A 25,025-nucleotide genomic window follows, 5' to 3' on the forward strand; every position below is an offset into this window, starting at 1 on the left:
CCCATGAGGCACACTGATTTGCATATGGCCCTGTCTGAACTGGGGTGGCAGAGTGGGCTAAAGAACGGTGATGGATTAAACCCAATCAATCAATCAGTGACACTTGTAAAGCGCGCTACATACCCGTAGGGTCTCAAGGCGCTGGGGGGGGGGGGGGGGGGGGGTGCCGCTACTGCTCGAACAGCCAGGTCTTCAGCTTCTTCCTGAAGGAGAGGTGGTCTTGGGTCAGGCGCAGGTCGGGAGGGAGGGAGTTCCAGGTCTTGGCGGCCAGGTAGGAGACCTTCCTCCTGTAGTTGCTCTTCGGATGCGGGGGACGGCGGCGAGGGCGTGGTTGGCTGATCGGAGGTGGCGTTTGGGAGCGTAGAAGTTGACTCGGCTGTTGAGGTAGCTCGGGCCTTGGTCGTGTAGGGCCTTGTGTGCGTGGGTGAGGAGGCGGAAGGTGATTCTTTTGTTGACGGGGAGCCAGTGAAGGTCTCTCAGATGTTCGGAGATGTGTCTGGTTCGTGGGATGTCGAGGATGAGTCTGGCTGAGGCGTTCTGGATCCGCTGGAGTCTCTTCTGGAGCTTGGCGGTGGTACCGGCGTAGAGGGCGTTGCCGTAGTCCAGTCGGCTGGTGATGAGGGCCTGGGTGACGGTCTTCCTGGTCTCGGTGGGGATCCACCAGAAGATCTTCCGTAGCATGCGTAGGATGTTGAAGCACGCCGAGGAGACGTTGTTGACTTGCCTGGACTTGCCTGGTCATGGAGAGGGAGGAGTCCAGGATGAAGCCCAGGTTTCGTGCATGGTCTGTCGGTTTGGGTGCGGTGCCCAGGGCGGGAGGCCACCAGGAGTCGTCCCAGGCGGAGGGTGAGGAGCCCAGGATGAGGACCTCCGTCTTGTCCGAGTTCAGTTTCAGGCGGCTGGTTGTCATCCACTCGGCTACCTCTTTCATCCCTTCGTGCAGGTTGGCTCTGGCGGCGGCGGGGTCGTTGGTCAGAACGTTGACTGGGTGCGAATGTTTGATTGGTTAAGATGCTCCGTCCATCACCACCCCCTTTTGTACTGATAAGCAAAACAATGTCAGTCTTTTGGTCCTCATAAAAAGTGTAAATATTTAAGACACCATTGAAGTGCCCACATACAATTGCATTCGCACAATGCAACTCCCCTCTGTGTTGTCTGATGGCCATGTCCACTGCTTCAAACAAACATTTAAAATTATTATTAGAATAAGAAAAGTTGTCATAAAAATTAAATATACATACTTTGAAATGATTGCTACATATGACTACCAATGACTGAGACACATGACTGTCAACGGAGATGAGGGTCACCTCACAGTTCAATTAAATCCTCAGCCAGAGCAATAGTCCTTTTGCCCACTTGATCTCAAAGGCTGGATAACGATGGGATAGTTACTATAACCATTGAGTTTGTTCTCAGTCATTTCCCAGGTCTGCTACAACAAAACAATGTTGAAGCTCTTGTTGGAGGAGAGCCAGGTGCTGCATTCTGCCCTTGAAGAGTAGCCTGCAATGTTCCAGCCTTCTACCCCAAATATGACAGAATAACCAAGGCATATAGCTCCAAGGGTAGGATAGGCTGTACTGTTATTTGAGCTGGTAAAAGCACTGGGGCGTGGTTGTCAGTCAATGTCCATAACAGCTTGCAGTGGTAAAAAGCAATTTTGTAGCAAAATTTTGTTGCAAGCACTGGAGCTGATGACTGATCAAGGTTCAGAGACACTTTAGAGCAGGTAAGAGAGGGGTTATAATAGAAACCAAGCGGGAGTACCAGAATCTCACTAGATGTGTCATAATGATTGCAGACTCTGGAAAGAAGGAAACTCACAGCGTGAGGACCCTTACAATTAATAACAATGTTCTCTCTATCGATTGCCTTTTTAGATGCTCTAATCCACAATACTCACATAATTTGATCAGAAAAGCTATGGCTGTACTCAAGGTGTTTGGTAAGCCAATGTGTAACCTTGTTCTTCAGTTCCATGGATTATTTTAGTAGCTCTCTCTTTAAGTAGAGGATATTGCTAACATGAGAACGTGCAGGTAGACATTGGGAGTAGAGATTAGCTGTGGGTAGCTGCTGGGACACAAGCATGCATGGAGATGGGGCGATCCTTGTGTCCCCAACAATAAATTTGGTACAGGCCATGAGGCCTGAATTTGAATACACCCAGGTGCGGATTAAGTAGACAAATCTGCAGCAACTACAGCAAGGCTACTGATATGCTCCTGCGTCGCTAATGCAGGCTTTTTAGTTGATGGTATGATGGGGTGGCTTTGTACAGTTCGCTGATGCTGTTATCACGGAGTCTCAGGCTTGTGGAAGGTCAACTATGTGTATCAATCTTGCCATAAGTAGTTTCACAAGTTCACTAAGTAGGGTTCAACTGACCAATTATCCCATTTTCTCTAGTGCTGCGACAGAAACCCCCTTCTTCAGCATTTTTTTGGGGGAGTTTTGTATACCGCGACTAGACCTGAAGGTATAAGAGCACTTTGCATTAGCACCAGTTGCGTTTACAGACAGACAATTAAAAAAAGAATTGTTAAGCTTAACAAATATACCTTTTTCACAAGTGGTGTGAGGGTTCTGTCTCTTTCTCATCTTTTTAACCAGCGACTCAATCAGTGTGGGGCTACAATTGCTGGCTGAGGTGAGGGAGAAGCTGAGGCTATTTCTAGCTATGCCAATACTTGAAAGGTCCTCTGCCACGTTACAAACCAATATTATAATTCCTTTTTGGATAAAACCCTCGCTTGAGAGCCTCCTCTTAGCTTGTTCAATTTCCTTATTCAGTCCCCGCTGCCCACACAATGTGTTTGTCAATTGTGGTACTGTTAGTGATACATTTTAAATGGAGAGCATGTATTGCTCATGGCTTTGCACTTACTCATTTGTTTAAGACCGCAGACCCACACCAACAAAGTTCACAAATGAAAAGGGGAGGGCGCCACCTTGTTCAGTCGTGGACGGGCCCACATTTGTCTGGTCTTTGTCGGGGTACACATTCTACACAGCTGGCTTGCAGTGGTGATTATAAGTGCTCATGCAGCGGACTGGCCACCACTTCATCACACCCAGCAGGATTCTGGACTTTTCTGTTCTCGCCCTAGTTGGCGAGCAAACAGTGTCCCATGCCACTGCCTCACAGAGGTAATTTGAAGCACCCACGCGGCTCTTTGATGACGGGCTCCCACCTTCTGGTGCCAAGCATGATCATGGGCTTTTGAGACCTCTCCCCAGGAGGCAAGTACACATGGCCAACTCCTACTGTTAACGTACCAATCCATTTCCTTCACTGTGGACTGGTTTATGTTTATGTGCCTTTTAAATACAGTGGAGGAAGGCTTTAATTCCAGAGAGGACTGGATGAAGATCTTAAAAACGTAGGAAGTTCTGGAGTAGAACTGAGTCAATTTAATACCCCATGGATAACATGTGTAACAGGGACGCAATAAGAATACACAATGAGTCTAGATTACCGTAGTAGGGAGCAAGTATAGAGGTTAGAAGTGTTCTAGTATGGGAGTTTCAGGAAATAAGTACCCATTAGAGTACAGATCATGGGAATGGAGTTAATATCAGAGCCCAATGCACAAGAGTAGAATATATTTACATGAGCCTTACTCTTTTAGAAATATGCATGGGAGTGAGCATAACAAATAAACTAACTCAACGTCATCCAAAATACACCAAGATATTGGTAACGAATGAGGAGACTTAAAAAATCCCAAAGAGAACGATTGGTCATTAACTGCAGTTGAAAGGAGGGTGTAGGGAGTAACACATGAAAAAGATGACAGTCGAGTGAAGACTTAGGAAGCAATCACATTAATAACAAGTAATCCTGTTTAAACTCCATAAAAAAATTAGACTTAGATTAGCAAGGATCGAGACAGCGCTGTGTGCCGTGCATGTTCGTAATACCATTGAACAATGGAGAGCGTAGACTGCACCACTATAGCGGGAACAATAAAGTTAGAGAGAGAAAAACAAGACGTTACAACCTTTGTGACTTTTTAGACCAATCACGGAGTAGAATACACGGGAAGGAAAAAGAAAAAATCATTTGATAATAAGAACCAACCTGGAGGTGCGTAACGAAGCTTAAATATAACTTGTTAAACGAGTGCCGGTTGAAATCTTTCGAAACCAGACACTCGGATGAACGTACGAGGAAATCCAGCTAGAAATAAGGTATGGGACCATGGACAAATATTAGAACAAAAGCATTTAAGAGGGGAGGCACAATATAGTGTGAACTTATGTGAAACCCTCATTAGCGATACGTTCTTCTCATTTGCAACCAACAAGCTGACAGACGGGAACATTGGCCGTATGCCAGGCAGCAGAGTGGTTTCCATGTACAGAGTCCACTAAATAAATATGTGGGTAACAATTTTAAGGTAAGGCGCATCACGGCGTTGAAATGTGGTGAGGGACATAAGGAGTATCAGTCTGGTCCTAGGGAAACCAGAACATATTTTTGAAACTCTTTCAATGTTTTTGGTTTCCATTAAGAACGGTACGCAGGACAAAACGTACCCGTCATCGTAACAACTAAACTATAATACAATCGCGTGGTGCACAAACTCTCTCCTGAGGCGGAAGCCGGGAGATTTTACGCTCATTTAAATTTGTTATTCACTGTGATACTTGTGTTTTTAAAAACTTGTACTACCTGCCGCTACGTGCACTCTACCGCCCAGCTGACTGATAGCTGACGCGGACCAGGGTTGCCATAGCAACGCCGCTCTTGGACAACAGCCACGCCCACTTGCACTGGCCACGCCCCTAGCCACTCAGCTTAAAAGCGCGCGCTGAATACAATCGCGTGTTGCACAAACTCTCTCCTGAGGCGGAAGCCGGGAGATTTTACGCTCATTTAAATTTGTTATTCACTGTGATACTTGTGTTTTTAAAAACTTGTACTACCTGCCGCTACGTGCGCTCTACCGCCCAGCTGACTGATAGCTGACGCGGACCAGGGTTGCCATAGCAACGCCGCTCTTCGACAACAGCCACGCCCACTTGCGCTGGCCACGCCCCAAATCTCCCCTATGTACAATGTACCGGATCCGGAAGCGCAGCGGACGAGCGCAGCGGGCGCGACGAATGCGCGCCGAAGGCGCGCATAAGGCAAGCTCGTCTGCGCTCGTCCGCGCCGAGACCGGGCAAAGGGCCACCCCCCTGATCCACCACTCCCCCATCCCGCCACCAGCTCCGTACCAATAACTTATACCTCGGACCAACTCCTCAGTATCAACCAAACTATAAGGTTCCCTCACTCCTTACCTAACTTCATCTATAACAATCCTAGGATCGGACCACTCAAGTGTCCCACTTGTACAGATACTCTATTTACTCCTCTCCCTACACCTCCCCCATTAGTGACAGCAGCACTTATAAATGTAAGATCCCTGCCGAAACACAAATTTGAAATCGCCGATTTCATAGACTCGCAACAGATAGATATTCTATTCATCACCGAGACATGGGGAGACGAGGCCTCTGGCCCGGACTTCAGAGACGCCACACCTAACAATTATTGTGTGTGTAAGTTAGACAGACCGATAAGGAAGGGTGGAGGAGTCGCGATTATTTACAAAAACCACCTCAAAATAACCACAGCAGACACAACCTACCCTGAATGCGAGGCCCTCCTCTTTTCGATAGGCCTATCCAGTAAAGCAACATTCAAAGGTATGTTGATCTACCGCCCCCCAGGATCCAGAACCAAATTCCTAGCACGCTTGGATCACATAATCGAGACATCAATTGGATCACCACAGTTCACCATCTTAGGTGATTTCAATTTTCACCTCGAAGTTTTAGAAGACCCAGACACCATAACGCTACTTGGAGATTTAGAGACAGCCGGTCTTGCACAAATTGTTAAAAAACCCACGCACAAAGCAGGACATACGTTGGATGGATTATTCACCAACAACCCTGAAATCTCCATCACTGAGATCATTCCTTTAATCTGGACAGATCATTCTGCAATACGCTTCTCTATTCCCACAAACCCACTTCCCCTCGTTTGTCTCTTCCCCCTCCCACCATATTCAGAGACTAGAAAAACTTAAATCTCGAACATCTCACTCAGATGATACAGGACAGCCCATTACCTAACGAGCATGATCCCATAGCAGCCTCAGATACTTACATGGAGAATCTGATCGAAGCATGCAACAAATTAGCACCGTCCAAAACTTCCCATCGGAGTAGAAAACTCCCTTCAGCCCCTTGGTTCTCTGAGTCGCTTAGACTTCAGCGCCAGCATTGCAGAAACCTTGAACGGCAGTGGCGCGTAACCTTAATACGCCTGACAAGATTACTTAAAAAAGCGCCCTCTCTAGCTATAAAAAACTCATAAAAACAGAGAAAACCACGTACTACACAAACCAAATTAATCAGGCCAAAAACTCCTCAGGGAAATTATTCCAAGTAGTAACATACCTGTCTAACCCACCTGCTCCCCAGTCAGAAGGATCTCAAGCCCTCTCTGATGCATTAGCCAATTTCTTCGAGGACAAGGTCAGAGCCATTTTCAACACATTCACACCCGACGTTGCGCCCATTCCCTCTCACTCTATCGTTGATACTGGCCCCATATTCGCAGCTTTTGAACCTACCACCTATGAATTCATCCAACCCCTGATCGCTCGAACCAAATCTGGTTCACCTCTAGATCCTTGCCCCCCAAGCATCCTCAACCTCATCCCGGAAGTTATTGCTCCACCTCTAACCACCATCTGCAATGCAATGTTTGCATCTGGTGTCAACCCCCCGGTATGGAAAAAAGCAATAATTAAACCACTACTCAAAAAACCCAGCCTAGACCCTCTCCTTCCTGCTAGCTACAGGCCCATCGCCTGCCTCCCATTCCCCGCAAAGATCTTTGAAAAGATCATGAATACCCAGCTGTCAAACTACATTCACCACAACAATCTACTGGATGACACCCAATTCGGGTTTCGACAGGGCCACGGAACAGAAACGGCACTGCTAAAAGCAGCAGATGAGATTAGGTCCACGATGGATAACGGAGGAGCCGCAGTCCTGATACTCCTGGACCTATCTGCGGCCTTCGACACGGTCGACCATGCCACCTTGATCGACCGTGTCGAGGCCATAGGAATTACAGACAAAGCAAAAAACCTCCTGGCCTCATTTCTGTCAAACCGTCCGCAAACAGTGAAACTAGTCAATTTCACATCCCAGACCTTCTCCCTGCCATGTGGAGTACCGCAGGGATCCTCGCTAAGTCCGACACTATTCAACATCTATGTGTCGGACCTGGCGAGGGTCATAAAATCCTGCGGAATCTCCCTCACTACCTACGCCGACGACACCCAACTGGTGCTGTCAATATATAACGATGGAATCTCGGTGGCAGCCAATTTCCAAACGGGAATGAAGGCAATAAGCTCCTGGATGTCATCCAACTGTCTTAAACTCAATTCTGATAAGACAGAAGTGATGACATTCGGGAGGCTACAACCCACCTGGTCCACACAATGGTGGCCCCACCAGATGGGACAACCCCCAGAACCTGTGACGAAGGTACGCAACCTGGGTGTTATCTTCGATAACAAGCTGTCATTCCAGCAACATGCCAATGCAGTGGTTTCCTCTTCCTTCCACATACTAAAAAGGATAAAAAAATTAATTCCATACCTTCCTCCACATGCAGGCAAAACCCTGGTCAGTACATTAGTATTCTCCAAAACTGACTACTGCAATGCATTGCTACTCAATGCACAACAAAAGGTCCTCAATAAACTGCAAACAGTGCAGAATGCAGCAGCCAGGGCACTGCTATCCATCCCTAAATTTGCATCTGTCTCCCCCTACATCCGACAGCTACATTGGCTACCGGTGAGGAGCCGTATCAAATTCAAAGCTTTATGCATAGCATATAAGGCTATTCACGATCACGGACCTCTATTCTTAAGAAGAGCCTTCCGACCGCTTGAACACACAAGAGCCTTACGCTCATCCTCAGCGCACTTACTCATGGTCCCCCGTACAAGAAGGGCCAACTGGGGTGACAAACGCTTCTCCGTGGCTACAGCCATACTATGGAACACACTTCCTCTATACATCAAGTGTGCTCCGACCCTTCTCAACTTTAGAAAAAAACTAAAGACATGGTTGTTCCCTGCCTAAACCTCCCTCCTCCTGAGAGTTCTGCAACTACAGCGCAGAGACACCCTAGGGTATTTGCGCGCTCTAAAAATCGCCAAATAAATAAATAAATAAATATAAAGGCAGCCGGATCCCTAAGTTGATACACGTGGGAGGTGAGTGTACAAGAGAATAAGGTAAAGCAGAGTAGACTGGAAAGGACAATAGAGTCCAACGTTTTATTTAAAAAAAGAAGGGGGGCATACTTAATAATGGGACGCTATTCCTTTTCTCTAGACCCTTGGGCACAGAAACTAGCCTCAAAGCAGCCTTACTGATGGAGTTGCTGATAGGAGTGCAGATTTATTAAATAATCCACATTAAGAAGACAACCTGAAAGAGATATAACAACGAGGTGAGATAATGTATTTAGATTAATCAGGGGATGCAATTCTGAAGTTATTGACTGAAACTGACCTGTTGGTTTATAATTATAAGAATACATCTGTAGAGCTCCAATATATGAATAGGCTTGTTATTCGATTGTCCCTCTCTGTTGAAAGGATAGCATTATGCACATAAGAGAGTAATGGATCGTATTAGAAGTCCAGAATTATATATACAGCAAGAAATGTGCATCTATGAGAGGATATGACCCACCCCAGGCAAAGGGTAAATTGGAACACTGGGAAGGGATGATGGGGAGTGTGAGGGATTGCCTCTTACCCTAGTAGAAAGACAATTTATCATGTTCCTAAGATAAGTTAGACATTGAGAAATGGTTTTGAACAGTGAGATATAGTGGATGCTGTAATGATGTGAAGCTGTTTTTGAGAAAGAAAACGTATCCAGTCCAGAATATTGATTATAAATATTTGTTTCATTTAGGGGCGAAAAAAATTAACGAACATAACTACTGACACAGAGAATTGTTGTGCCTTGATAAAGATGGTGTGAAAATACTGCAGCCATCGAAACACGTTGACGCTATTAACAAAGCACAATTCAAGGACTGACACGAACGGGAAGAATAATGATTTGGTCAATGTATGAACTGGGTGTCTTTGAGTCTATTTTGAATGTGCAACTGTAATTGACAAAAGTGGGGTCTTACATTTGTCTGTCTCAATTATGCTGGCCATAATTACAAACTGTCCTATCATTTCCTTGTAAAGTATATGTGATGCATGTTGTTTTAATATTCTGAATAGGATTGATTTTATTGTGTATTATTTGTATGTTCTCATTTAATTTTAAATTTTGTATAATGGATTGTAAACAAAGAATGTCATTTTTCTAATGAAATTCAAGACAAAGTCTTAGTTATAATACTTTGTTCTCCTATATTGGTGATTAGTACACTTAGAACATTATGATTAAGGGAAAACATTTCTTTTCTGTTTTGGTTACAAGTACCTTATTTCCTTTGATAGCTCAAAGGGGTCCCTCTCTTATATTTTCCGTCCACCACTTCATCACACCAAGCAGGATTTTTGACTTTTCTGTTTTTTCGCCCTAGTTGGCGAGCAAACAGTGTCCCATGCCACTGCCTCACAGAGGTGATTTTAAGCACCCACGCGGCTCTTTGATGACTGGCTCCCACCTTCTCCTGCCAAGCAGGATTATGGGCTTTCGAGACCTCTCCCCAGGAGGCAAGCACACATGGCCAACCCTATTGCTAACTACCGGCCCATATCTCTTTTAGCATTGCTTGCTAAAATCATAGGAAAGTAGTCAGCATTAAACTTTTGAAGTCTGTAAAACTGAATTTGCTCCTCAATCCATACCAGTCAGGCTTTATTCCAGCCACAGAACGGAATGTGCACGTCTTGCTATAGCGGATGATTTTTCAGTTTTCCATTCACTGCTGCTTAACAGATTCATGGAATTTGGCAACAGAAAGGAGGTTTTGGGGTGGCTCTGGTCCCAGCATGATTTTTCTTTCCTTACCAATCCATTACCTTCACTGTGGACTCCTTAGGGCTCTTCGTGGAGCTGTGCACACTTCAAAATTAACATTAATATTTATCATTTAACACTCTTGGTAGGATCTTTTGGTGTTAACCTAATTTCTTATGGTGACTACACTAAAACGCATACAAATTTTTTTTTAAAGTGTGACTGAAATAAGGGCACGCAGTGTTAAGAATTTTGTGCGGTGCAGTGATGGGCGATGAACTTCAATACACTTCTTGCAGGACAATATTTACTTTAATAAATTGCTGGCAATTCAGTGCTATAAGTTTATTTTTTTCAACTATTATTATTTTTTTTAAGACGCAGATAGAATGGCACCATTGAAGGTCAATGGCATTTCTTGCCCCTTGTTGATGTTGACACATTTAGGGTCATTGTACGTATAAATAATTCTACAGGGATCAATGTTCGAATTTCACATTTGATACTGATTTAGGATACAGGACTCCAGGATTTTGGCAGTGTTTTTACATGCTTTTTTTCTGTTGTAAGGTTTGTCCAAGTTTGTTAGTTCTGTCTGGTGTACACTGTTGGTTCTAACAATAACATGGAGAATGTCCCGGCTCCCCATTCTTTTTATCATCCCGACAGGAACCATTTTTGAAAAAGGGAGGATGGGGAACATGTGTTTACATCTTGTGTCAAGGTATGCGGTTCAAATCGGAGTCTACTGGGAGGTAAGGAAAGGAATTAAGCTGTTATACACCGATCACAAATAAAAAGAACACTCATGGTATCCTTAACTGTGCAAAAAGCTAATACTGTGCTATGTAAGATTGTCACAAAAACCCCAAAACTAGTTTTTATGACGTAAAGCGTCCATCATTTAGTTACAGTTAAGAACCTTTCATAATCAATGTGTCAACTACCTCTAGAATAGTAAACACACAAACGTCAGTATTAAACGTACTACCACCCAGCTGCGGCAGGCACAGGTAAATGCAGTGTGGAGTGGGCAAAGCGGGTGGTGAGGGGGGAAGTCGACAGACGATGGAATAGGTACAATTAAATAAACAAATAATACCTATTCTGTAGTCTGTTTGCTTCCTACCCTCCCGCGCCCTGACCCGTCTCACCGCGCTTACCTGTGCTGGTCGCTGCTACTACCTTTAGCAATGCTGTTGCATGTGCAAAGAGTAGCTGCAATGTTTAAAAGCGGAGGTTCAAAACAATGGTAGCGAATGGTCTTGCTTAATGAGCAAGCTTGTTTTTTTATCCAATCGACAGGCTTTCTCTGCAGCGTGTATGTAGTATGCTACAACCTGACAAGTAGTCATCCTTGTAGTTTCTCGTATTATGTATTAAGAACAATCAATCAATCAATCAATCAAAGACATTTATAGAGCGCACTACCTACCCATAGGGTCTCAAGGCGCTTAGTGGGTGAGGGGTGCCGTTACTGCTCAAACAGCCAGGTCTTGAGCTTCTTCCTGAAGGAGAGGTGGTCTTGGGTCAGGCGCAGGTCGGCCGGGAGGGAGTTCCAGGTCTTGGCGGCCAGGTAGGAGAAGGACCTTCCTCCTGTTGTGGCTCTACGGATGCGTGGGACGGCGGCGAGGGCGTGGCTGGCAGATCGGAGGTGGCGTTTGGGAGCGTAGAAGTTGATTCGGTTGTTAAGGTAGCTTGGGCCTTGATCGTGAAGGGCTTTGTGTGTGTGGGTGAGGAGCCGGAAGGTGATTCTTTTGTTGACGGGGAGCCAGTGCAGGTCTCTCAGGTGTCCGGAGATGTGGCTGTTCCGTGGGATGTCGAGGATGAGTCTGGCTGAGGCGTTCTGGATCCGCTGGAGTCTCTTCTGGAGCTTGGCGGTGGTTCCGGCGTAGAGGGCGTTGCCGTAGTCCAGTCGGCTGGTGACGAGGGCCTGGGTGACGGTCTTCCTGGTCTCCGTGGGGATCCACCAGAAGATCTTCCGAAGCATGCGCAGGATGTTGAAGCACGACGAGGAGACGGCGTTGACTTGCCTGGTCATGGAGAGGGAGGAGTCCAGGATGAAGCCCAGGTTGCGTGCGTGGTTCGTCGGTTTGGGTGCGGTGCCCAGGGCGGGGGGCCACCAGGGGTCGTCCCAGGCGGAGGGCGAGGAGCCCAGGATGAGGACCTCCGTCTTGTCTGAGTTCAGTTTCAGGCGGCTCGTCGTCATCCACTCGGCTACCTCTTTCATCCCTTCGTGCAGGTTGGCTCTGGCGGCGGCGGGGTCAGTGGATGGAGATTAAACAATCAAAGAAGTGGAGAAGTGTGGCTCAGGGGTTAGAGGCGGCAGACCCGGAAGCTGAGATCGGCCCTGGACCAGGGTTCAATTCCCCGCCTCGACGTGGCTTGGGCTCAATAATTCCACGGACTCGATAATTCTCGCTCAGGTGCCTACTCGACTCACGGGTTCACACTCTGCGACTCTGGGCAATAGCTTGCTTAATCTCCACAACGGCCCCTCGCGGCGGGATGCCTGGCTTTCAGCTTGTGGATACCCTGCCGGGGTTATCTCACAGGGGAATACCAGGATGGGTTCCCTAAGCAAGCGCTTAGATGCCTGCGATGTGGGTAATTTGCGCTATATAAATACATGTACATTTACATTTACAAGAGTTAATGACGTGACACATGGAAGCATGAAATGCTTGAGTATTTCTTGGACACCCAGAGAGAAGCCGCACGACTCAGCACTTGGCCTGGAATCCTTGGACCAGGAATTAGTAAAAGACCAAATCTGTAGGGTTCCTAGTCTGAGCCTAAGATATAAAGCACATTTCTCTGTTTGCCAAATCAGGTCAAGGAATGGTTCTCACCAGATTTCAGGCTTAGGAGCCTGAAATCAGTCAGTATAACATTTTTCTTAGTCTTGTGCATACACATACAAGTATAATATTTCTTTTTGACCATTGGTGGTGTGGCTTTATTCATCATTTCCGGATTGCACTATAAATCTGAACAGCCTATGCATTGACAGTTCTGTTCATGTCCGGATAACAGCATCATCCGTGAACATCAGGATCGGTATCTGCTCGTTCTCCAACTTAGGTGCATCGAGGCAGAGAATAGCAAGAAACAATTCTATGCCATTGAAGCATATTGTTGTGTCTCAGGTTAGAGCCCTGGCAAAGAGACACAGAGACAGACACAGCTGGTATGGTGGTAGCTAGCAACACACTAAACCACGCCCAGGTCCCTGGGCTCTTTATTTCTTTGTATACGTGCTGGCCGAGCGAACGCTGGCCCAGCCTATTATAACTAAGTTGTGTGGTCCACTGGATTATCACCCCTCACACCAGTGGCAGGGTGGGCCAGCCCACAAGGGACAACACTACATTCCTCCTTAACTCAAAGAACGAACAATTATAGTGCATTGAGAACATAACCAACTGTAAACATCAGTCTCTGGCAAACAAAGTATTTATGGAACAATCTTAATTGGTCCCCAGGGGTTCCCCTGGCTCCAGCCCACAGGGGGTCGACAGCAAGTCACAAAGTCCTGATACTTCTGAGACTGCTTGGGGTAGGGCCGCAGGCTGGCTGTTTCTGGAAGGAGGGGTAGGAGAGGCCTCAGCTTGACAATCCGACTCTAGCGCTGGCTGACTGCTTTGAAGGTCCTGGTCCTGGGTCTTTTCTGGAGCTGGGGTGGCTCGGTCAACTTCCATGCTGACAGTTGTAGGATGGTCACCATTTGCTTCGGGCCTGTGAGGACTGTCTGGTTCCACTGCTCCGGGTTCGTTGGGTATTGGAAAATCTTCTGCGTCATCGGCCGGGACCCTTTTGAAGAACGATACATTGTAGATTACCCTTTCATGTCCTCGTGATGGGGGTCACCATCGTGCCTTTGACTTCGGTCACAGTCCATGGATCCAGCTCAAACGGCATTCTGAACTTTTCACCAGGGTGGAGGTCTCATACGAGCACTCCGTCGCCAATGGTGATCGGGTTTTCCATTGCGTGTCTCCTCCGGGACGCTTGTTGGTTGGTCTTCGTCGCCGTGCCAGTGACTGGTTCAGAGGGTTTGGGGACTTGGCCCACACTGGATTGTACGGGATGGTGTCGGTCACCGTTTGACCAAAACACAGGCGGCTCAGAGAAATTCCGGTAGTGCAGTGAGGTGTGAGTCGGTATTCTCGAAGAAACTGGTACAGGGCTTGTTCCAGGATGTGGCCGTCGGCTAGGGCTATTTGGATAATTTTGTTTAATGTCCGTCTCAGCCGCTCTAGTTCTCCATTCGCCTAGGGCCACCTGGGGGTCATCCGGCAGTGCTTGATCCGATGGGACGAGAGGTACTCCAAGAGTTCCGTGCTAGTGAAAGGTGGGCCATTGTCTGTCTGGAGCTCTCCAATTAGGCCGTGGGTTGCCATGACCTTTTCAAGTTTGGGGATGACTTCTCCGGTTGCTGTGGAGGAGACGATCTCGACTTCTGGGTATCGTGAGAAGTCATCCACAATTACAAACATGTACTTCCCTCCTGGGAGGCTGCCAAAGTCTGCGCTGGCCTTTTCCCATGCGGCGTTGGGACCTGCTTCCGTGATGACTGGTGTGGGTCTCCCGGGTAAGCTGGTTGCGTGGTAAACTGGGCAACGCTGGATGATTGACTTGACTTGTTGATCCAGGCCAGGGAACCAGACCTTACTCTGAAGGCAGTTCTTCGACTTCACGATTTCGTGGTGCTTTCCATGTGCAAGGAGGGTGACCTGGTGGGTCAGGCGTCCCGGCAGGACAAGGTGAGGGCCTCTCAGAAGGCAGCCATCGGCAGACACAGACAGCTCGTGGCGCATTTGGTGTAGAGCTTTCAATGTGATCTGAGCTTCAGTCATGCGGAACGGTGTCAAGTTTTGGAGCGGCCTCCAGTCTCCTGAGGAGAGTGCTTGGATGGTGGTCTGAAGGCAGTCGTCCTACTTGGTGGCTTGTACCACCTCTTCTAGTGAGATTGGGAGAGGTCTGGACCATTCGACAATCATTCGTACGTAGTCCTATGCCGCTTCTGGCTCAGTGACCGGTCTGGCATGCCTGGATAAGAAGTCTGCTGGGTTGTGAGTGCCTGGTCTGTATTCCATGGTGAATTAGAACTCTTGAAGTTGCAGCACCCACTTCTCGATCAGTGGGGGAGGACGTGATGAAGATCCTTGAAAGAGTGGAATGAGTCACCACTGTAAACCGGTGTCCGTACAGGTCAATGTGGAAGTGGCGACAACCCCACAGGATCGCAATAGCTTCTTTATCGATTTGAGAGTAGCGTTGCTCCATAGGCATGAGGGTCCTGTTGGGGTAGGTGACGGGGGCCCATTCTCCCCAAGGCTTGTTCCTGGGCTAAGACCGCACCCAGACCTGTGGGGCTGGCATCTACTACCAGCTGGGACTCGTGACAGGGGTCGAAGTACACCAGTGTCATGTCAGCTGATAGGGCAGCTTTTGTCATTCGGAATGCTTCCTCTTGTTCTGCCTCCCACACCCAGTGGCTGGTGGTCTTGGTGAAGTCTTGGAGGGGACCGGTCATATCTGACACATTTTTGATAAAGCGACCATGCCCAGGAAGCTGCGGACTTCGGATACTGACTTCGGGGGGGGGGCACTTTGTAAGTCCTTCAATTTGTCCGGGTCAGGACCAATGCCTTTGTCGGGGAAGCGATAGCCAAACAAACTGATGTCTCTCCTCCGAACCTTGCATTTTTCTTGGTGGAGAGTGAGTCCGCTGTCTCGGATCCGGGAGAATACGGCTTGAAGGCGTTGGATGTGCTCTTCCGGGGTGGGTGCATGCACTAAACTGTCAACGCTCACGTTGAGTACACCTTCCAGTCCCTGGAGAACATTCTTGACTATGTTTTGGAAAACTTTGGCAGCGCTGGAAATTCCAAAGTTGAGGCGAGTGTACTTCCAGAGTCTTGCATGGGTGGAGAACGTAGTGATGGGGAGAGAGTCTGGATGGAGTGGAATCTGATGGTATCCAGAGCGGAGGTCCATTTTTGAGAACCATTTAGAGCCGGATAATTCTCCAATGATGTCATCTACCGTCGAGGTCAGGTGGCGCTCGTGTTTGATGGCGAGGTTTAGGTCCCTCATGTTCACACAAATGCAGACTGCTCAGGTTGTTTTGGTTTCTTTGCAACGACAACAGGTGACACCCAGGGGGTAGGGCCTCACACCCGTTCGATGATTCCCGCTCTCTCCAGAAGATGCAGTTCTGCTTCCAGTTTGGGGCATAGATGAAAGGCGATCCTCCTGTGACATAGGGCGATTGGGGCAACAGATTTGTCGATGTGTAGTCGGACTGCTGGACCTTTCAGGCATCCGATTACCTTGAACAGAGTTTCGAAACTTCGCAGTAGGTGGTCTAGGTTGTTGGTATGTACGGTGAATGAAAAATGAATCAGGTTGAGGTCCTGTGCTGTCAGGCAGCCCAGCAGAAAACTGGAGCATTCTTGGGATACATATACTTTGGCTTGTTGGTGTGCAGCTTCGTGAGAGAGTTTGGCCGGAAATACTCCGCATATCTAGTGGAGACCTAGTGCCGTATGCATAGACTTGTACCCTGGTAGAGCAGAGCGCTGGGAGGTTTGGCAGGCTCCTGTAGACGCTGGCCGCCATGAGATTGATGGTGGCTCCTGTGTCTGAGGGCTGATACTGCATGTTCTTGTACTTTGACATTACACTTGGGCGTTGCAGGTTGAGTGGCCGATAAGGTGTTCAGCACTCTGACCACATGGACTGTGGCAGCATCGGTTTCATCGTCATCCATGTCACTGCTAGCGGGGGGGTGTTTTGATTGCGCGAATTCCCCCTAGCGGGCCATTCTGTCTCCTCCTCGGTGTTGATCGGCACGCTTTGGAGAAATGATTTAATTTTCCACAAGCACTGCGGTTCCTGCATTGTGCTGGGCAGGCTTCGTCATGGAGCGATGGGCCACCGTACCATCCACATGGGCGATTGAGGGGGCTCTGTTGGGACACCATATTCTTCAGCGGGTTGGTCCTTGGTTGTGACTCTTGGGCGTTGGTGCGAAGGGCGCACACCGGTTCTTCCTTGACGGTGTCGGCTGGCTTGGGGTCCATGTGCGCTGCTCTGGCCTTTGACAACTCCTTCGAGCGGCCAAGCTGAAGATGTCCCTCATTGACAAGTTGTGCTCCTGCAGGAACCGTTCGCGCAGTTTGGATGATGCGCAGCCTTGAATTAATTGTCGTCCTCGTCTGGGAGGGTGCAGGTGCTCACTAGTTCTTTCAGCCTGGCATAAAATACATCCACCGACTCATCTGGAAGCTGGCGAGCCAGGCGGAACAAGAACCGCTCGTAGTCGGGGTTGGCGAATGGCTCGAAGTAGGCCGTGATGGCATCGCACATTGTGGGGTAGTTCCTAGGGGGACCTGCCTCTCTTACCGTCTTGGAAATTTTATGGATTTCTGCCCCTCCCAGGTGGGTGAGCATGGGCCTCCTCCGTGGAGCCGGTTTGTCTGCGGCGTCAAAGTAATTCTCAAGGCGCTCAACCCATCCCTTCCAGCATGCTGCTTGGGAGGGTGGGGTCCAGTTATGGTGAAAGGCTCTAATGGAGGAACCGTCGCCATGTGGGTGCAGTCACGGGTGTGGCCGGTCTGGTTGAGCTGTGGCGTCGAGGTGCATTTGGACAGAACACATGGTCCGGTGCAGCGCTGAGAGGGGCGCTATGCCGTGGTATCCTAGTGCAGCTGAGTGGCTTGCAGGAACAAGGTCTGGCTGGTGGGTGCGCGCAACCACGGAGAGGCGCCGTGCGGGGGCTCACGCGAGCCTGGTTGCAGCCTTTGCGTTGGTTCTGGTTATAAGTGCACCGTTTCCAGGCGCCTCGTGGTGCTAGATATGGGCCGACAGGCGGGCTCTTGCTAGCAGCGACACAGGCGGGAGGCACGTGGCCTGGAAGATGCCAGGAGACTGCTGGCTGGGAGCAGGCGCCAGCACTCTTTCCTGGGCTGGAGGGCCGCAGGAGGTCTGTTGTGTGGGAAGTCGGGCGCTGGCAGGCACTGGGGTAGGCCGCACGCGCGTGCGCGGCTGAGGCCGAGGACAGTGATGTCGGCTGGGGGCAGCACTGGGAGGCTGGAGTGAGACCTCACGGCGGCAGCAGCAGGCAGCATCGGCAGGCTGGAGCCAAGCTTTGTGGGGGCAGCCGTAGGCGTGTGAACGAGCACTCAGCAGGACCAACAGCCTGTGCGGGAGATACGGTAGGAGTGTTCGCGTAGTAAAGGGCCGGCGGCAGGTACAGCAGGTGCGGAGAGGTTTGGCGGGATGGGCAGACCACCTCGTCACCAGTGTAGTGTCTCAGGTTAGGGCCCTGGCAAAGAGATACAGAGACGCATGCAACTGGTACGGTGGTGGCTCAATGGAATCTCAATCATATAATTCTACTAGAGATAGTTGATCTTCACACAGTCTATTTTTTCATAATTTAAACAGCAATAGCTGATAAATGACCATTAAACACAGGGTGTACAATGCGCAACAGGCGCTGGGATTTTGTTTGATTAGACATAACAGTATACAGAGTTAACCCCACAACAAGGAGGCAGACAGTCAGGATTACATAGCTATACAAACTTGTTAAGCGCTTTTGACATTTGCAGCATTTTCATATCTTAAATACAAATTAACTCCTTTATCATTAAACTTAGAATGAGCAGCACAAAACAAGTGTAGACTTAAACTCTCATAAATAACCATACTGTAACATATGCATTCAATTTTAATAATAATGAATGAGGCAACAGAGATTTTCATGATCTTTTTTTGTAGAACTCAAAATGGGAGTTTGGGTAATATTCATGTTGATAGCATGAAGGGGGCACAATATAGAAGTTTTAAAAATGGTGAAGGTGGTTTGAAATGCCCAAAACTGCATGGATGAGATCTACACATATGCTTAAATATACACTGTATGTATTATTTTGACTTGTATGAAGATTCTTTTCAGTGATGTGTTGTGAGAATATATATGAATTATAGTAAGATGCAACTATTATATTGCCTGATTACCAATGACTAGTATTACTATGATCAAATTATATTGTTTTGATATTTAAACATTTGAATATATGACTTTTTAATTCCACAGCATTTAATGTACTCCTGATGAAGGACCAGAGGTCCGAAATGCATTGAAGATTGCTATCTTCAAGTTAAACAGAACAACGGAATATTTGTGGGGTAATACCACAACAAGTTGACATTTATCTATGAAAAAGGTGTAAATAAAAAGTTCATGAATTACTTCATTTTTGTATGAATTCAGTGTTTACATTTTATGAAGAAAAGTGTAAAGCCAATCTAAGAAAGTGATAATAAAGCGGGGAACCCTGATTTGGGACCACAAGGAGTGAAGGGAGACACTGCAGCAGCCGATGTACAGTGCAACTGTGAATGACTTTTGAGGATACTCAGGCTATCCTGATACCTCATCGGCACCTGAATTGTTTATCTTATTTTACCATTTGGATTAATAAGGGAATGCATGGATAATCTCTATATCAAAGTGAGAAATGAGTCGTGGATGTATGTAGTCATAATGATAGGAAAGAGATTAGAACACGGCATAGCCTGAAGAAAAAATGAAGTGAAACAAAAGGCTTTTAGATGTGGGGGCATTGATGGTATGGACCTAAACGTTTTAGAAGTCTGATAAATTACAAAGAGAATTATTGAGCTAAATAAAGAATGTCAGGAATTATTTTTGCCGATTGTGGGGAGAGAAGAATATTGTTCATTATACACATATATAGTTTAGAAGGTACTGATTTTGAATGTTAATTGATTCAGAAGCTTAATTAACTCATTTATAAGGAAATACATGAAAAGACAAGTAATGCTATGGTTAAGTTATACAACCAGACATTTTACCTGGAGTTTATTTGGGCGAACTAATAAAATGGATATGCTGCGGTATGGATTAGATTATAAAGAAAGATCTGCTGACACAGGGCAAATTTATATCCAGAGTAGTAACCTGGTTTCATCAAGGAGATTTTGGAATATTTTTTGATTCCAATTCAAATCTTCCAATTTCTTTGAAGGTTTTGGTAGAGATGTGCAAAGTGATCTGTAAAATGGAACAAGAGGCAGAGCTAGAGAAAGAATTCTTCCTTCTAGTGGGATATTGTTGACTATTTGCTGTGTCTTTGCAGAGTAGGTGCTGGTGATGTATTTTGTAATTAAATTGTATAGTTTTTCAGTTTATAGACCTTTGTGATAAAGGCATACATTTGTTTACCTACTTTGCACAGTGTTGGTAGTTGAGTTGGTTGTGCAGTCTCCTTTCTTAGTGAGGATAATGGCTAGCCGCCGAATTACTGCTCAGCAAGTTGTTGGAATGCTTTTTGATTCTTCCTCTGACCATGGTGCTGAGACTGAGTCTGATTCTGAGGCAGAGGTGGGAGGTGAAGATTCTGGTAGTGAGTTTTTTCTCCACATGGCATTGTCTGATGATGAAGATACTGTGAGTGCTGATGAAGCTACTTTTGGTGTGGATGAAGTGCCTGTGTTAGAGGAGGACATTGCTGTGCCGATAGTGCGGCAAGAGGTATCTGGGGTGCAGCCTGGGGCTGCTGGACTTCACGTTGGTATAGTGAGACATGCGGCAGCTGGGCGGCAGCCTGGGGCTGCAAGACTTCCTGTTGGTACAGTGAGGCAAGAGGCAGCTGGGCAGCAGCAGGGGGTTGTACTCGGGAGAACAAGGGGAACACTGGGTGGTAGGACATTTGTGCTGGCACGGAGATCCCACGCAAAGATTTATGGAAAAGTGCTTTTTTAACCTAATTTTAATGTTTGCAGGGAATTCTGGGTAGGAAAACTTTGGGGGACCCACGCATGCCATACCTCGCTGGACTTCCCTGGATGTCTAGTTTTCAGAACTGTTTGGGTTTGGTAGTTTCCCAAGAAGGCCACCGAGCACGGGGCAAAAAACTCCGGTGCCCCCCCCAAAAAATAAGGTAGTTTTGCTATAGGTAATTTTTAAATCTCAACCATACGATTTGGGCCTTTTCCAGTTGCAGTCACTATGCCTGCGAAATTGAGGCGCGACCAAGTTGCGTTTTGTGCCGTTTCCTGTCGCAGGCACTAGGAAGACCCAGGCAAGTGAGGTACCATTTTTCTCATAAGACTTTGGGGAACGCGGGGTGGGTGGAAATTTGTTGATCCACACAGATTCAAGAACTTTCTACCACAGAAATGTGAGGAAAATGCAATTTTTTAGTCAATTTTGTAGCTTTGCAAGGGATTCTGGGTAACAGAACCTGGTGGGAGGCAGTCGAGTCAGCCCATCCTGAATTTACCTGGGTGTCTAGTTTTCAAAAATGAATAGGTTTGATAGGTTTTCCTAGGTGCCGGCAGAGCTAGGGTTAAAAAACGACAGGTAGGCACCTTGCCAAAAAAAGGCCCGTTTTTCACTGCGGAATTGAGGTGCAACCACGTTGCATTTTGTGCCGTTTCCTGAAGCAGGCACTAGGCAGACCCACGCAAGTGAGGTACCATTTTTCTCAGAAGACTTGGGAAACGCGGGGTGGGTGGAAATTTGTTGATCCACGCCGATTCCAGAACTTTGCACCACAGAAATGTAAGAAAAATGCATTATTTTTGTAAATTATTTAGCTTTGGAAGGATTCTGGGTAACAAATCATAGTGGCAAGCAGTTTCATCACCCCATCCTGAATTCCCCTGGGTGTGTAGTTTTTAAAAATGTATAGGTTTGCTAGGTTTCCCTAGGTGCCGGCAGAGAGGTAGGCACTTTGCCAAAAAAGGCTTATTTTTCACTGCGAAATTGAGGTGCGACCACATTGCATTTTGCGCCATTTCCTGAGGCAGGCAGTAGGCAGACCCACGCAAGTGAGGTACCATTTTTCTCATAATACTTTGGGGAACTCGGGGTAGGTGAAGATTTGTTGATTCACGCAGATTCCAGAACTTTCCACCATAGAAATGTGAGGAGAATGCGTTTTTCTGTCAATTTTTTTAGCTTTGCAAGGGATTCTGGGTAACAAAACCTGGTGGGAGGCAGTCGAGTCACCCCATCCTAAATTTCCCTGGGTGTCTACTTATCAAAAATGTATAGGTTTGCTAGGTTTCCCTAGGTGCCGGTAGAGCTAGGGTTCAAAAACTACAGCTAGTCACTTAGCCAAAACATGGTCATTTGTCCCTGCGAAATTGAGGTGTGACCACGTTGCGTTTTGCGCCGTTTCCTGTCACAGGTACTAGTACCATTTTTCTCTGAAGACTTTGGGGAACGCAGGATGGAAGGAAATTTGTGGAACCACGCAGATTCCAGAACTTTCCACCACAGAAATGTGGGGAAAATGTGTTTTTTGTACACTTTTTTAGGTTTGCAAGGAATTCTGGGTAACAGAACCTGGTGGGAAGCAGTCAAGTCACACCATCATGAATTCCACAGGGTGTCTACTTTTTAAAAATGTATAGGTTTGCTAGGTTTCTCTAGGTGCCGGCAGAGCTAGGGTGCAAAAACTACAGGTAGGCACTTTGCCAAAAAAGGGTCGATTTTTTACTGCGAAATTGAGGTAGGACCACGTTGCATTTTGCCCCGTTTCCTGTCTCAGGCACAAGGGCGAACCAAACAAGTGCAGTACCATTTTTATTGGGAGACTTAGGGTAATTCAGATTTGTAAATCAACTGGTATTACCTATTGAGTTGTCATGCATTTCTCCCTTCAAAATGAAAGACATTGTGTAAAAAAAAAATCATTTTGAAAAATGACCAATAGTTCTCATGCTAGTATGAGTATTTCCAATTTTGAAAATGTGGAAATATATACTGTTTCTAAACTCTATAATTTGTACCCAATTCAGAAATACATAGATGTCTTTCATACCAATTTTTCCATGTATAAATTTTCCCAGAATAATTGCTCTATACCCGGTACATAATAAAAAACCATTACAAGTTACTGCTCAGTTTTTGGCTCTGGGTTCGTCGGGTTCTTGGTGAAACTACAAGTCCTGTATATCCCCACAACCAGGAAGGTCTAATGGATGTAACAGTATATTGTTTTCAAAGAGCTGATAACATTACAAGAAGTTTTAGGTGAAAACGTTGAGACAAAAGGCTGTTTTTTTTAACTAATTTTCAATTTTTCCAATATTTACCTACTAGTTTCTTTAAAGAAACCTTCATGGATTTAGACAAATGACCCCTTTCTGAATTCATAATTGTGTTCACTTTTTTAAAATGTATAGCTTTCCAGGATCCATTATTGCTTTCAAACTCATTTCTACCATTAACTGGAAGGAGGTTGAAAGCACTAAAAATAGCAAAAATAGGCTATGTCCCAGAAGAATGCCAAATCTGTGTGAAAAATGTTGGTTCTATGACAAAAGACTGTCATTTCCTAAAAGCTGAGAAAATGATGATTTCAGCCCCCAGAAACCCTTTTTTGATAACATTTTCAGGGAAACACCCAGAGGCTTTCATTTGCAACCCGTTTTCCCCACTTTATCAAAAAAAACATTTTACAGTTTTTTGCTTCATTTCTGGGACCCCTCCAAGGTAATCCACAAACCCTGGGTATCTTTAGAATTCACATGATGTTGGAAGAAAAGGACGCAAATTTGTTGTGGATACCTTATGTGGTCAAAAGGTTATAGGAGCCTAAGCGCGCACTGACCCAAATCGCCAAAAAATTGCTTGGCACAGGAGGGGAAAAGGCCTAGCAGCGAAGGGGTTAAGTTATATATAGAAAAACAAGTGACTTATCAGCTATTGGAAGGTTTAATTTGCATAATATAGGTCTCTGATATGGCTGGCATATTGTATAAAAACTGATAGACTGAAATGAATCACTGAATAATTATTAGTAACTGATAATAATACAAGCATTTCACCTGTCACTTTATTTAGTATGTCTATGTAGGACACCAAGTGTGATAGGTAAGCCCAGATGTGGATATTATCCTTATGGTGTCTTTAGGTTCAAGATTTACCTCACTTATGATAACACTTTGTGGTTGCTTATGTGCACTTCGAGAGGAGACCTGATCTGGCATTTCGGCTGGACTATCCCCATTGGAACAGGACCGAGTTTGATATACCCAAGGCTGGACTTCGAATATAGTGGCTTATCACCCCCCAAAATATGTACTCTGGCTCACAATAACTTAAGCAGTGTTTTTGTTTACATTATAAAATCACAAATAAATGCTAAATATGTTGGTCTTTTAAATTATGAAACAGATGTGACTAATAAAATAATACAATATATTGCTCTTCTTGGTTGCTACAAACTACACATCATTTCACTTGTTGAAGGTTAATTGTTGCGTTCAGTGTAATGCAAATAATCACAATGGTGCAATCAACCATCAAATTAGATGATATCCTAGAAAAGAAAGGTACTTCAGAAAAATAAAAATAAAACACTTACCTGCTCGGATATGCACAGCAGATTATCTTTCCTTTCTTTCCAGAATGCAAGTTCAGTTTCAGGGCCTACGTTTAGACCACGAAGCAACAGCAGAGAAGATTCTTGTTTCAATACATCACGGATTTGATATGACCATTCTATAACCACAGACTCAAGACTATGGAGGACAGTTCGATCATAGTGATCTTGCCTGCAAGAATTAAAAAATACAGATACTGAAAAGAAGTCTTAAAAGGCTGACAACCTGATAAGGTTTTGTAACATTATAAACTCAATTTACTATAAAGCTGGTTTTGATAACCGATCGCCTGTTATTTAATTTGGGGAACAAATATGTGCCTAACAGGGGAATGTCATGGCTTGCTAGATTTTTTGAAACGGTATGACAAAATAAATTAGCTTGATGTCAATGCATGATCACTTTCATTCACACGTTTGGATAAATGGAACATCTGTTGGTCGATGAACAGGTTACCATGTGAATTTTGCTCCTGCGTTTTATTTAATGGGCATACAGTCCTGAAAGATCAGAGCATGACAGATTACTGTTGGATATAGAGAAAGGGAATC

General features: G+C 46.1%; 1 protein-coding gene across 1 annotated transcript in view; it reads right to left on the minus strand.

The window, feature by feature from the left end:
* The window catches only part of DNAH11 (dynein axonemal heavy chain 11), a 3,435,931-nt gene that overhangs the window by 3,100,559 nt on the left and 310,347 nt on the right, over window positions 1-25,025 (minus strand). The window contains exon 4 of the mRNA XM_086939827.1: window positions 24,456-24,645. Coding sequence (XP_086795953.1) covers window positions 24,456-24,645 — 190 coding nt within the window. The remainder of the gene's footprint in view (window positions 1-24,455; window positions 24,646-25,025) is intronic.

The sequence above is a fragment of the Lissotriton vulgaris genome, chromosome 10 (assembly GCF_964263255.1).
Source record: "Lissotriton vulgaris chromosome 10, aLisVul1.2, whole genome shotgun sequence".
NCBI lineage: Eukaryota > Metazoa > Chordata > Amphibia > Caudata > Salamandridae > Lissotriton > Lissotriton vulgaris.